Raw genomic sequence first — 14,491 nt, 5'->3', positions numbered from 1 at the left:
TACATAAAACCGTACCTGGAAGAATGACACACTTCCTACATGGTGCCAGAAAACCACCATAACCCCTATACTTAAGCCTGGTAAAGGCAGAGAGTTTCCTTCCAGCTACCATTCAGTTTCCCTCACCAGTATATTTAAAAGGTGATGGAATGAATGAGCAAAATACAGCTAGTAAGGTGCCTCAAGTCATAAAAACTGTTAACAAATGTTCAGTGTGGATTTTGTTGGTGTTACTCTGCAGTCAACCATCTTATCATCCTGTTGACCCACATCATGGACAACTTTCTGCGTAAGAGCCATATTATGGCCATATTTTTTGATTTAGAGAAGGCATATGACACTTCTAGAGGACGGGAATCCTCCATAAGTTGCAAAGATGGAGCTTCTGAGGCCACCTGCCCCAATTTATTGTAGAATTTTTGAACGACTTGGTTTCTAATATACACATCAGTCCGACTTTATTGAACCTTTCCATTCAGGTGAATGGGTTACCTCAGGGCTCCTGTGTTCAGCATGACCTATTTGCTATAGCATTCAAACATGTTATTTTTGTCTCCAACCGGGCATCTTAGGTGCCTCTCTTTGTTGATAATTTTGCAGTCTGTTGCAGCTCTCGGCAAACTCAAGTGGCAATCTCAGTGTTGCCTCAACAATGTCTTTCCGTGGAGCATAGACAGTGCCTTCCAATTTTCCACTGGGTATGGGGGAGGGAATCATCCATTTTACTTTACTTTAACACTATTCACCATTGCAGAATCTGTTTAGCTACTGGTGTACTCCCCACCAATCCAGTTATGAGCCCCTGTGTGACGTACTCTGCAAATATGCTTGCCAATGGTCCTCTGTGCCTAGCCACCTATCTGATACTTCCTCTTTTGTTTATTCCATCCTCCGCCAGTATGAGGCAAGCTCTGCTTCCTGGTTGCCTCGTGGAGATTGCTTTCATATTCTACTTTGAAAGCTTAATCTCATGTTATCTGCTTTGTTCCCAGGATTGAGAGTCTTTTCCTCATTTGATCTGTGCCCATCTACTTTGCTTCCAAGGAACACTACTCTGGGCTTATATCATTTGCTCGACATTTCTGGAGCTTTGTATGAGTTTGGGGACAGCAACTCCATTTACACTGATGGGTCTAAGGATGACCATGGCATGGGATGTGCCTCTGTTGTCAGTGAAGAGGTTTTTACGAAATGCCTTTCAGACCAATGCTCAATTTTTATTGTAGAGTTGCTTGGCCTTTATCAAGCCTTGTTGCACATCTGGCGATACTTAATCTCTCAATCTCTTGTATGCTCTGATTCCTTCAGTGTCCTCCAGAACCTCTGTGCAATGTACACATACCACCCTGTAGTTTAATGTATTCAAAAAGGCTGACACTCACTCTTCAATGCAGGCACTAATGTGTTGTTTATATGGATTCCTGGACATGTCGGCGTATGGGGGGAATGAAGCTGCTGATGCCGGTGCCAAGGTTGCATTTTTACTATCCAGCCTTATAGCAGTTCTGTCCCCCTGGATGATCTCAGCGTTGCTGCATGTCATCATTCTGGCACGAACAGAGTTCATCTCTCCATGGGAACGAATTCTGGGAGAATAAACCCCTCTCTATGGCTTGTGCAACTACATCTTGTCCATATTGTGCGTGGAGGTAATTTAACCAGATTACTTATTGGGCACTGTCTTCTCAGCCATTGTTACCTGCTAAGCAGTGACCGTGCACTACTTTGCTGTCACTGTAACAAACCACTGGCAGCACACCACATTCTAATCCAATGTCAGTTTTTTAACACCTTACACTTTCATGTACATTTGACATCTGAGCTATCTAAAGTTTTAGCAGGCACAGCACAGGCTGTAGAACATGTTCTACTCTTTACTCACTGTAGCAATTTGCAAAGATTTAATTTTCGATTGTGGACTACAGTTATTCTAGAGACTTATACTGAGTGGATTCTTAAAGGATGGTCATTGTAGTAGTTCATTTTACGTTTGTGCTTTGTTGCAAAGAAAGGATATGGTACATCAGGATCAAAGGTAAATACAGAAACATCTCATTAGTAAGTGTCCATGCCCCAACCGAGGACAAGGAGGAAGACATAAAAGATGAATTCTATGACACCTTAGACCATATGGACTCCATATCACCACAGTGTGACATAGAAATTGTGCGGGAGACTTAAATGCCAAAATAGGACAAGAATGCCAATGGCAATCATATACAGGCATGTTCAGCTTGCACTCTGAATAAAATTATAGTGGTATAAAAGGCTCATCAACTTTGCCACAGCTAGAGATATGAACGTAGTCTGTATAAAGAGACATACACAAAGCAACGTGGACATTACGAGATGGGCTAACTAGGAACCAAATAGACCATGTGTTCATAGAGAAAAAACATAAAAAGACAGTAACAGATGTTAGGACAATGAGAGGGGCTGTGATAGGAATGGATAATTCTCTCATGCTAAAAACGATGAAACAATCATTACCAAAAAAACCAAGTAAGAGCAACACTGGCAAAATAACCCAAAGAGTATGTGAGTAGGCTAAAAGAAGAGGAGGTGAATAGGCATTTAAGATTAAGCTTAGAAATAGATTCACAGAATTAGAGAACAAAAGCGGTAGGAAAGAAGTTGAAGATATCAATACAAAATGGAACAATAACAACAGTTATAAAGATGACAGCACAGGTGCTATTAGGAGATAACAATAATGGCAATATCAAGTGCAAACCATGGTTCAATGAAACATGTAGAAAAGCTGTTCAGGCCAGGAAGACAGCCAGACTGGCTATGATGAGCAATAACAAACATGAAAATCAAATAAAATACAGGACAGCCATGAGATAAATGAAGAGAACAGTTAGGCGAGAGAAAAGATCATTTATAAATAAACAGATGAGAAGGCAGAGGAGGACTGGACCCAGAACAATAGTAAATAGTTTCACAGAACAATGAGAAGCTATAGAAAGGAGTATAGAGCTAATCCTGTGGTAATGAAGGATGAGAATGGAAAACGGATCTCTACAAATGAAGGGAATCTAGAGAACTGGAGGAGATACTTAGAGAACTGCTGTACAACCCGGTAGCCACCTATAGGAATGAAAACGGAGTAGAAAACAACAAAAACGTTCAACCATTAGTCAAAGAACCAACTCTGATGAAGGTGAAGGAGGCAGTGAGAAGACTGAAAAATGGGAAGGCCCCAGGCATAGATGCGATATCAGCAGAGCTCATCAAAGAAGGGGGAGACAAGACATATGAATGCTTAGCCAAATTGATAAAAGAGGTGTGGAAGAAAGAAATAGTGCAGAGGAATGGAAAACTGCTGCTGTATGTCCCATGTACAAGAACGAGACAAAATGTTGACACAGAACCGTAGAGAAATATCTCTACTATGGGTGTGCCATAAACTAACATCAAAAATTATACTGAAAAGCCTCAACCCATACCCTGAAGAAATATTAGACACAGCGCCACAAGCAGGTTTCAGAATGGATAAGTCAACAACCAACCAAATGTTCAAACTAATACAAATACTAGATTAGAACTGGGAGCATAGTCAGGCTACCTTTGGTATGTTTATAGACTTCAGCAAAGCATAGGACAGCATAGTGAGAGAGGAGATGTGGAGGGGTAATGGCAGAGGGTGCAATACTGGACAAGCTGATAAAGCTAATTAAAATGTGTGTGGTGGAATCAAAATGTACAGAGAAAGTACAGGGGGTGTACATTTAAGGCAAAAACAGGAGTGAGGCAGGGAGACATTATATCGCAAACCGTTTTCAATTTGGCACTCAACAACACGCTGAGGCGAGTAACACAAGAATGTGCAGGAGTCACAATAGAGAAAAAGATATGTGTTCTGGCTTTCACAAATAATATTGTGGTGATAGGAAAGAGCATGGAAGACCTGGAGAACTGATGGAAGAAGCTAAGACCATAGATCTAAGTATCAATAAAAATAAAACAAAGTTCATGATATAGGAAGAAGAGCTCAGGTAGGACCAAACCATCTGACAATCCGGAACCTAACAATACTGAAGACAGACACATTCGTATACCTCATGTCAACATCAACCAGCAAAATCTTATAGAACAAGAGATTATAATGAAAATTCAAGCCAAGGGAAGATGTCTAGTAGCTATACATAACATCCTAAGATTGAAGTTACTATCCAGGCAGGCAAAAATAAGAATATAACAAACTATTGTCAAACAAAAAGTGTGCTTCACAAGTGAGACATGGACCCTGACAAAAAAGTAGAAAATGAACAGTGGAGAATAAGGAAAGACAGGGAACTCAGACAATAATACACTATTTTACATAGCAACGTGTGGAAACTAAAAGACTCATGTGGTACAGACCTGTGAGGAGGAGAGGGGAAAACACGGTAATAAAGGCAATGATGGGTGGAGAAGCTGCAGGTACAGGACCACTAAGATGGCTGAGAACAAAAAATACCATGGGAGGCATACTGATACTGGGTCTGGGAGATAAAGATGCAGCTGACAGGAAGGCTGGCATGAATGGGGCCAAGGGATGGATGCAGTTTGTGTGGCCAGTATAAGTAAGTAAGTTGCTGCTTTTTAACAAGTGTTCCACATTCATTGTCTATATATTTTATCCACCTACTAATGCTGTTTAGGCTTCTATGTGTCATTTAACTTCGAGACTCACTAAGTGCTTTCCCTAGAAAATGGCCCATATTAAATCCTTATCTGGGCAATTTTAACCTCAGCTGTTTAGTGGCCTTTAAAATAAGTGCCATTGTTGCATCATTAGCATGACAGAGCACATATTCCTGTTGTAGTCTGTACTGCAGTTATTACCATTTCAATGACACACTTGAGCTTTTCATTCACTTGAGATTTTCCCTATGGGGTCACAACTCTTGGTGGCCAGACAGTAGATCTGCTGAGGTGATAACATGCTTTGCGTCTCCATGTTACTATTATCACATTTGTAGCATTGTTTACAAGACTTTGTCTAAGTGTGGAACACTATTCTTTGACTGTGGGCTAGGTTTAAAACAAAGTCCAAATGATAATGTTAGGGGCATTTACTTTCAGTATTAATACAGTGTTTCTTAAAAGATAAGACATTGAGAACTATTCCCAGGTATTTGCAGTTAGCACTGAGGTGTTTAAATTCAACTTTTGGATTGATAATAGCTTTACTTTTATTATAGGGTAGCTTGATAACATGACTGTCAGTTTTCTTTTGGGTATGTGCTGATACAGATGATTAACATGAACTTCATTGTGCCTGTAGCACTTGGCGAGGTGTTGGAGTAATGTTTCCATTAATTTGTTTTCTGATAGTTCGAATCTTCAGCTGAGAGCAGCTAAAATTAGATTTTTAGCACAAATGAGAGGTCTGAGTTACTTGTTGAACAGATGATCATTTGTAGACATGAAAATTGTCAAGTTTTACAGAACTGCAGGTATTACAAAACCGACAGACCAGAGCAGGAGGAGTGAACCACATTTCTTATGGGCTGGTCTTTTGTAACACTGTAGTCTTCAAACTAACTTTCATCGTGAAGAGCGTTTTATGGCACGAAGGACTATGTCCAGAAGCTGCTTATTTTTTTAGAGAATTGTTTTTCCATTGTGATATGTTGGTCAAGAGAACTCTTTTTTTCATACAGTTTGCAGTTGTGTTTTGGTTCTGCCTCCAGTATTTTATTTGACAAGGATGTTCACAGTTAGGTGAAATGATGAGGCTGTAGTATTTCTACAAAAGAGTGAGCTGATCCTAAGGAATATTCCACACGGATTTTCAGTTAAAGCTTTTAGGTAGTATAAATAATGGAAGGAGTAATCATAAACCATCAATGTATAATTGAGTCATTGGGCAGTTGGCAGACACATAAATTGTTTCCAAGTTTTTGGACAAAATGCACATCTTTGGAGCTGCACACACACACACACACACACACACACACACACACACACACACAGAGAGAGAGAGAGAGAGAGAGAGAGAGAGAGAGAGAGAGGTTGCACTGTCAATGCTTTGAGGGGTTGGGCTATATGTTTGTTTCAGAACGTTACCGTAAGTATTGATATCTCCTCATTTACATTATATTTAGAATTGTTGCTAATGTAATTTGCTTTTATGCTGTGATTTATACCACTTTTATATTCTCATTTCTTTAAAAGTTTACCATGTACCAACAGTGTGGAGTTTCATTACTGAAGGTCATATTTTTTTATTTGTTGAAGGATTACTCTTAATTTTTTGCTGGAAATATAGGTGTGAAAATTAACAAAATTTATTAAATACATCCTGCTTGTAGAGATATAGAGCATTTACAACAGTTTCTTGATCAGTATTTCACTAATTTGCGTTGTTTGCAGTTAAAAAAAAAAATTCATGTAAATTTCAGGAGAGAAACAATGTACGAAGAGAATACAGTCAACCACTCTGTTTTAGGTGAAATGGTTTATACAGGCAGTTGCATGTACATACACATATAACTAGGTTTTCAGCCCCACCACCATCATGGGAACATTTACAGTTGTAACATGGATTTCAAACCATGATATGTCTTAGCATACGCAAAACTTTGCCAGAGGTACTTATTTTAGTAGAGCTCATAATCTGGTAAAAGCATTTGATAGGATATTTCGTAAAGTGGCATGTGTTCACCTTGTCAAATGGCCAGCTGTATATTATCTGTGACTGTGATGAGTTCTTGTACTGTGTAATAGGAGAAGTCAGTAAATTAAAGTCAAAACCCAGTGCTGGCATTCAGCATTTCCCTCTCAAATATCAAAAGAGGGTGTTCAAGCTAAACATTGCCACCCAAGTAAAAGGCCCACCATTGAGAGCATCTTATGCTCTCACTCCTCTAGGCACTGTAGAACTCTTGAAATTTACTGTTGGAGACAGTCAGTGTTGTTAAGAAGAACTACTTGCAACCATATGTTCATCTCTGCTGATGAATTCTTCCACCACCAGCAGTCAGATGAGCTAGCGGAGGGACATTTTACTATCCATTTATGTGCTTAGCCATTGGTTTGGATTTATCTAAAAATGATAGCCTTTTTTAAGTTTTTGGGATAATGTCTTAGAGGGATTTGCGAATATTAAATATTAGCAGATGATGATGGGGGGGGGGGGGGGGGACACAAAGAGGTAAGAGAAGGACATTAAAATTGGACTGTTGTCTGTTGTCAGATTTTAACTATTTTATTGATCTTTGCAAAAATAAACCATGGCTGGATGTGATCAGATTGCGGTCTAGTCTTCTGTGAAAAATTTTTGTGTGTGTTCTAAAAATTTGCAATGAATCTAAGTTCATAGCTTGTAGAGATAGTAACCAGTCCATGTTGATTTCATAGGCCTTTTATTTGTTGTCCTAATAACCTGCAACGGCAGTGCATATTTCCAATTTCAGGATAGTAATGGAGAGCCTTGAAGAGATGGGAAAGAAAGCATACCAGAAACAAGTTTTTGAATTGTATCGCGAAGCCATAGATATCTATTCTGTGGCTATAAAGAAACATGGGGAAGATAAACGGTTTTTAAATAACAGATGCATGTGCTACATCAAACTTAAGGACTATGCAAAGTGAGTAAGAATTCTTTTAAAATATTGTTGGTAAGTTCCATGCATTTTCCTTTTGAAATTCTGTTCATATTCCGTGGGAAAAAGGCAAAAATGAAATATGTGGGAATGTGATGGGCCAAGACATTCACAACTTGACATTGTTGCTGTATTTGGAAATACTTTCTGTGGTGACACGGCACTATGCTTCAATTTCAGTGCAATGAAGGATGCTGAGAAATTAGTTAAATATCATCCCAAATACAAAAAATCGTTTTATCGCCAAGGTGAAATTATGAAATTGTTGAAGGTGAGTTGCATAATACTAAGTTCAGAATGTAGAATATTTTGTAACTATGGCAAGGGTGGCATAATGAATCTTATAATATAGTGTCTAAGTTAACAGCAGTATATACAATAATTTTGATGATATTTTAGTAAAGTAATGTAACTGTTTGTTTTACACAAGGCTGAATGTTGGTGGTACCTACAACATAAGATGCATGCTTGTGTAGGATATATTTGTGAATGTTTTTCAGTTTATAAAGAAATTATCTTTTCTAACTGATCTCTATATTTTTAATATGTGGAGAAATTGCAGAGAAAGTAAGTTCAGAAACAGAAATATCGTGAAAGTAAATGATATATGATTGATTTAATGGAAGTAATCTGTGGCAGAGCAGTACTGATGCAGGGGGGGGAAAAAAAAAACAGCCCATGGGCATAGAGCTTGATAAGAAATGAGCAGATCAGGATTTCCAGTGAAACTTTGTGTTATTTCAATTTTAATTGGACACAACTGCTAAACCTAAGAAATTACAAAGAATGCAAAATGATAGTTCATAAACTATGGGAGACTGAAAAGATATTTCTCTACAGTTTCATTAATTTATTGTTCTGTAGGGGCAAATGGCGAAAAATGCTTACTATTTCTGTAATGCATTAAGCCAGAGCCCCCATCCTGGTGGTTTCAAACAGCGAGTACTTCAGGGAATTCTGACATTGATGGTGGATTGTGAGTTCGCTGGACAGGATCCCCCCTGAACATTTAACACCTGAAGTGCCTTACACTGTAAAGGCCCCACACATCAAGAGCACTCAGGAATGGTCTCTGCCATGGCTCAGAGCCTGTGTGGAGGGTGCAGTCAGTAGGAAAGGTGTACTTACTGCCCCCCCCCCCTTTCCCCTGACCCTGTGAAGCTGAAACTGTCATAGCAACCACTTTTCCTATTAGTGTTCTGAAATTAATAACAATAGATATGATTAGTCATGGAAATCCGATTTCTCTGTTTTGGGAGGAGTAATTTTTGTTTATCCATATGGATTGACATCCACAGTGTCTCGTACGTCACAAAATATCCAATCAGTTCTACTAAGAAGTATAACATCCAGTTTTATTAATAATGTTTTATTATACACTCTTTACGCAGCTCATTAAAAGTAGATAGAAACAAAGCATACAGAGAGCTGTTAAGCTGGGATTAAAAACAATGTACAAAGTTGTGTAAGTTTAAAAAGTTTTAGAAATATTCAGCAATAGTTCATGTACTATAACATGTTTTTACTGTGAAGGTGAGTGACAGTGCAAAGAAGGAAGCACTTTGAGCAAATTGTTAAGTTACTCACATTATAGTGTATATGCCAAGCTATTTTCATGTGAACCTCTCATAAAATCGTGTATGTTTACACTTGCACAAAATTTATTTCCAAGGGGGAATTGTGTAGTCAAGAGAAGAAGTTTGCCTTTGAAACAAAATGAATTATCGAATCCTGGGTATGGCGGGATATTTAGAGAGACAGTTCAGGAAAATGGGTCAGAACTTTGTTACTTTTTCACGCGCACTTGACAAAAATACACACATGTGAGACTGTGCTCAGCTTTCAATATTTGGGTGTGGTGTTGATGATGTGAAGCTGCTTGTAACCAATACACATTAATAGCTCTGGTCAGGCATACTGGCAGATGCCTGCAGTGGTGCTGATGCCGCACTTGTGCCTAGCCTTGTGTAGCACTCTCACTCTTAACATGAAAGAAATAGCAATGCTGAGCGTCTGTAGTTGCCTAGATTGAGTGCCAGTGAGCATCAATATCGAGACGGTGTGTTGATTTGTGCCATTCTTGTTTTCCATTCCTTATTTGACAATTTGACTCGAAGTGAAGAGTCTACTTTATGTTATTATTAGTGCAATTTATTTACTGAGTGGAAGTGTTTGTGTTAAGTTGAAAATGAAAAAGCCTGTAAGTCGGGTTTACAAACAAATCGGACAAGACAGACTTTGACAACAGAAAGAATGCAGTTGAGAAAGGCAACTGTGTTTTGGCGGTGAAGCAAATCCATAAACAGTGATGGCGAAGTGTCAGTATTCACATGCACACTCATTAGGAAATATTTGCAGAATGTAGACATAATCAGTAGTGGCATATTAACAAATACAGTGATATCTTACCAATAAAAGCAACCACTGTAAGAAAAAAAAATGTGGGTAACATACAGGCTATCTGTGCTGCAGCTTGTGGCATTGGATTAAGAACTATCCAGAGCATGTGCCATGAGGAGAAAATCCCCAACATTTGATTCTCTTCGGAAAAATATTCTACAACACAACTTTTTAACCAAACTAAACTAGTTTGAGAAAGACATTTTCAGGCGTACGATCTATGAATTTTATGATACTGGCAAGTGCACATCAGAAAAACTGAAAAAAAGCCCATTGAACAAATAAATTTTACTGGATCTGTTAAATCTGTGAGACACATGTTAAATGATACAGGATTTAAATATAAGTGTCCAAATGATGGTAGGTTAAAGTGTAGTTGAACACAGCAACATAGTGTCTTCCAGAATCAAGCTTTTGTGGATGATGAATTCACTGCATACTTAAAGGTGTCATGCAACCTATATTCTGTTTGGATGAAACTGGTTACTCACACCCACTCACTAAAGCATATGTGGCAGTTTTTGAGCCAAACTGGGGGCATGTAAGGTACCTGTTTGGAAATGTGCCAGGCTGATTATTATGCAAAGGGGGTCAGTGATTATTATGCAAAGGGGGTCAGTGAAGACTGGTTTCCTTAATGAAGAAAATTAGTTTTCAGATAAAGAAAAACTAAAACTTAGGTGCTCGTCGTTCTAAAACTAACACAGGAACACAGATAAGTGTATAAATCAGTTTGAGGCCAATTTTTTGTATTTAGTGGATGAAGGTTCCATCACCACCATCAACAACACTATATGTCATTTGGTAGTCATGAACCGAGCTCCAACAGCAGGAGCTGAAATGTTGGATTACTTATTTATGGGTTAGAAGTACTGGTAAATGAAAAGGGTCACCAAGTAGTACACTTAACAGCCTTATCATTGCCACTACAATTCGACTGATCTCATATGGGCCCAAATCAAGAGAGAAGTAACCACAAGAAACAAGTTTCAAATCGAAGATGTTGGGTGCTTACTTTATGAGGCCTTGGAAAATTCAGAAATGAACAGTGTCATAAATGTGTTCAGCATGCAGAAAATGTACAGAAAGAACTTATGAGAGACACTGTAAGGAAGCTTATAATCATCAACTGCAATGATCACTCAACAACCATGGGTGATGAGAACAGCAAGGAAGAAGAATAAGAAAAATGCCATTGAGGAGAACTTGAGCGAAGACAATTGAGGTGGGACATCTGTTAGATTTTACACTTTTCTCTCAATTTACTGTGCAGTTACAATGTTAATATTTTGTGAGTAATAACATAATAAATTATTGTATTGTAAACAAATTAAATCATTAGTGTTTTGTATTCCTTCACAACTAAAACCCATTTATATGACACTGGATTCCAAAGTGAACTGGTGTGCTCAGTGCCTGTACAACAATTTACAATTTGGAAAACAAGGTGGGTGTTTACAACAACCAGTTTGTTAGTAGACTGGAAATAAGGAACTGAATGAGAAGGCGTTAATTTTTTTTTTTTTTTTTTTTTTTAAATTAAAATATTATACACTTACATTGCTCTGAAAATGATGTGACTGACAAATCCTAAATCAATATTTCGCTGCAAAAAATGTAATTATATAATTACATTGATTTTTACATTTGAAGAAACCTTTACAGTGAGTAACAGAGGCGCATGTGACTATCAAGTACATGTGAATCACAATCTGGCAACAGCATGTCAACAGCCACCTGTTAGTACACCTGGCCAGAGCTATATACTACTCAGTTACATTCAGTATTACTTTATATTTTTGAAACTGTTCGTAAATTGGTGGATAACAGGGAACACTTCATGCTGTAGCTCCAGATGGTGCACTGAGAATAAAAAAAAGAAAAACTCAGAAGTGAGTTTTGAAAGATGGTTTGAGCCATTATTGCTTCATTCATCGACAGTCATTGTGTGCTGTAACAGAGGATCTCAGCTGTTGTTCTACTTTACAATAATGGACGTAGACACAACAAAAATTCTACAGATTTGTCAGCCTCCTCTGTAATGTACAAGATGTTCACTGAACTTATCACCGACTATATAGGATGAATTACCACTTCACCCGGGATTCCTAGATTTTGAGAAAGCTTTTGATTCAATTTCTACAAAATCTGTGTTGACAGTCTTTGACAGACAAGGCACTGACTCAGTTTGTCTTTGTATACTTGCTAACATGTAAATTAATGCTATAGCTTCCATCAGACTTTATCGGAGCAGAGCAGTTCATAATTGAAAGTGATGTGAGACAAGCAGATTTTATATCACCAATACTCTTCTCGGTAGCCCTGAAGGAAGCCTCCAGGTTCATGTACTGGAATAAAAGACACACAGTACTTATTAAGAAGTGCATATGTATTTAATTTTATCAAAAGGAAAATCACTTGAGAAAGCTGTAAAACTACACACACACACACACACGCACAGAGAGAGAGAGAGAGAGAGAGAGAGAGAGAGAGAGAGAGAGAATGGTTGGCCAGTGCTTTCCTCCAGGAGGTAAACTTCTGGTACTGCTGATAGACACATTTAAAAGTGAAGACTCTAATCCCAGTTTTCTAAACTATTAATTGGTCCCAAACTATTAATTCCTCCCAGACTATTAATTCTTCCCAAACTATTAGTTCTTTCCTCAGGGAGGAAAGAGAGAGATGTTGGGGAAGGTTAAAAAGAAGTAGTAAATCATCCAGACTCCAGGATGAATGGGCCTACACATTGTGAGCAGGAAAAGAAACAAAGTTCCAACAGTGGGGATTAGTTTTTTGTGTTCAAAATGTGTCAGTACCGGAATTTTGCCTCCTGGAGTAAATGTTGGCCAGACATTTTGCCTCTTTGTAATTTTATATCTAATTTTGTACTTTCCCATTCGTTCTTGAATAGGCCTACATACTGTACAAATAAAATGTTACTCAACTACATTTTAAACATTGCTTCTTTCTTCCTTCACAGCGGTACCCATTAGCAGAGAAAGCATTTCTTGAGGTTTTAAAACTAGACCCTTCTTGTGAAGAGGCTCGCCAACAGTTACTGGAAACACAAATTTTAGAGATATGTTCAAACCATCCGTTTACGGAGCTTCAAGCTGCTGATGCACTTAATGCAACAGGGACAGTTGAGGTACTGTAGTACGTAGGAAATCAATCTCTAATTAATTATAATACATGAGTACCTAACTTTAGGCTATAGTGTCTGTGTAATATTTCATGTCTTAAATGAAGGCAGTTTTAAATGAAGATAATGACGTAATTTGATTCTACTTGTAGAGTAAAACATTCGTACAGAATTTGGTGTTGCAAGAATTAATTTGAGGGAAGTATAGTACTTCTCTAACAAAAGTGAAATTTTTGTGTACTACTACATTGATACAAAAGCAATGAGTGCTCATTTTAGAAAGGAACAATTTGACTTGGCATATAACAAGTTTCACCAAGATTGATCAACTCATTGGCAGTAGGTGAACAGTGTACTACAGACTTGAAGTTGCTCTCTGTCATAAAAATTTAGTGTAAGAGGTTTGACACAAAAGTTATTAAACTCAAGTTGCTAATTTGTGTACCTTCCAAATATGTTAAATTAATGATGTCTTTCTACAAAGCAGAATCTATTCCAGACCACACACATCTGTGTTAATTCCTTTGATGGCCTAAAACATTTCTTTTAGTCATTTTTCTGTAAGCTTACTTATGAATTCCACCATTTTCCAGCTCCAGAGGATACAAAAACATATATGTGGTAAACTGCTTGTCCACTGCCTGAATTTGGTGAAACGTCCCGCAGTTAAAGAGGGGGGGGGGGGGGGGGAGACTGAACATCTATTGTTATATTGATTACTGGTTTTTCTCTATTGAATGATTATGTTGATATTGAAAAATAGTTTGCAAAGTGCAGTGTGAAAGAACACCGACCGAAGTCACAGAAGACATATTATCTTCGATTATGAAACTTGAACACCATTTAAAACACTTGTACACCAATAAGCCATGACAAATAGCTGTTCAGTATTTTGAGCAGTCTCATTTGTTTAAGTTGAAGTAGTGTATTCTGTTGCCTGCAAAATGAACTTCTGTAGAAATGGTGATAAACCAAAGTGTCTGCTGCAAACTGTTGAGATTTTAGTCAGGAGAGAATAGCAAGAATCACGTAAGATTGAATGCTTTCACAGCTGTTGTCAGTTACCATTAAATTTTGAGCACCTATTAGTTCATTGCTTCTATCATTGTATTCTCCCAATGTTTCAAATCTGTGGTGAAGTCATTTTCCAGAATTGGGTAAGGCATATGGTAATTAGAACACTTGGACAAAAACAGAAAAATGGCGAAAATTATTATTTAACGAGTAGTTGCTTCCTATGCAACAGGAGGAGAGATACAAGAAAGGGAAGGGTTTTGTAAACAGATAAAGTTGTAGCAATGAGAATTCTACTCTCAGACATTTTCACAAAGTACAAGGGGGTATAAAAAAA

The 14,491-nt window shown here is 37.9% G+C and overlaps 1 protein-coding gene across 5 annotated transcripts in view; it reads left to right on the top strand.

Moving 5' to 3' along the window:
* Nucleotides 1–14,491, top strand: part of LOC124606788 — a 93,594-nt gene that overhangs the window by 15,839 nt on the left and 63,264 nt on the right. For all 5 annotated transcript variants that reach the window (XM_047138855.1, XM_047138853.1, XM_047138854.1 and 2 more), the window contains exons 2-4: nt 7,410–7,583; nt 7,779–7,869; nt 12,979–13,146. In XM_047138855.1, coding sequence (XP_046994811.1) covers nt 7,417–7,583; nt 7,779–7,869; nt 12,979–13,146 — 426 coding nt within the window. In that variant the 5' untranslated portion in view covers nt 7,410–7,416. The remainder of the gene's footprint in view (nt 1–7,409; nt 7,584–7,778; nt 7,870–12,978; nt 13,147–14,491) is intronic.

The sequence above is a fragment of the Schistocerca americana genome, chromosome 3 (assembly GCF_021461395.2).
Source record: "Schistocerca americana isolate TAMUIC-IGC-003095 chromosome 3, iqSchAmer2.1, whole genome shotgun sequence".
NCBI classification, from domain to species: domain Eukaryota; kingdom Metazoa; phylum Arthropoda; class Insecta; order Orthoptera; family Acrididae; genus Schistocerca; species Schistocerca americana.
This window is presented reverse-complemented; position numbering and strand designations above follow the sequence as displayed.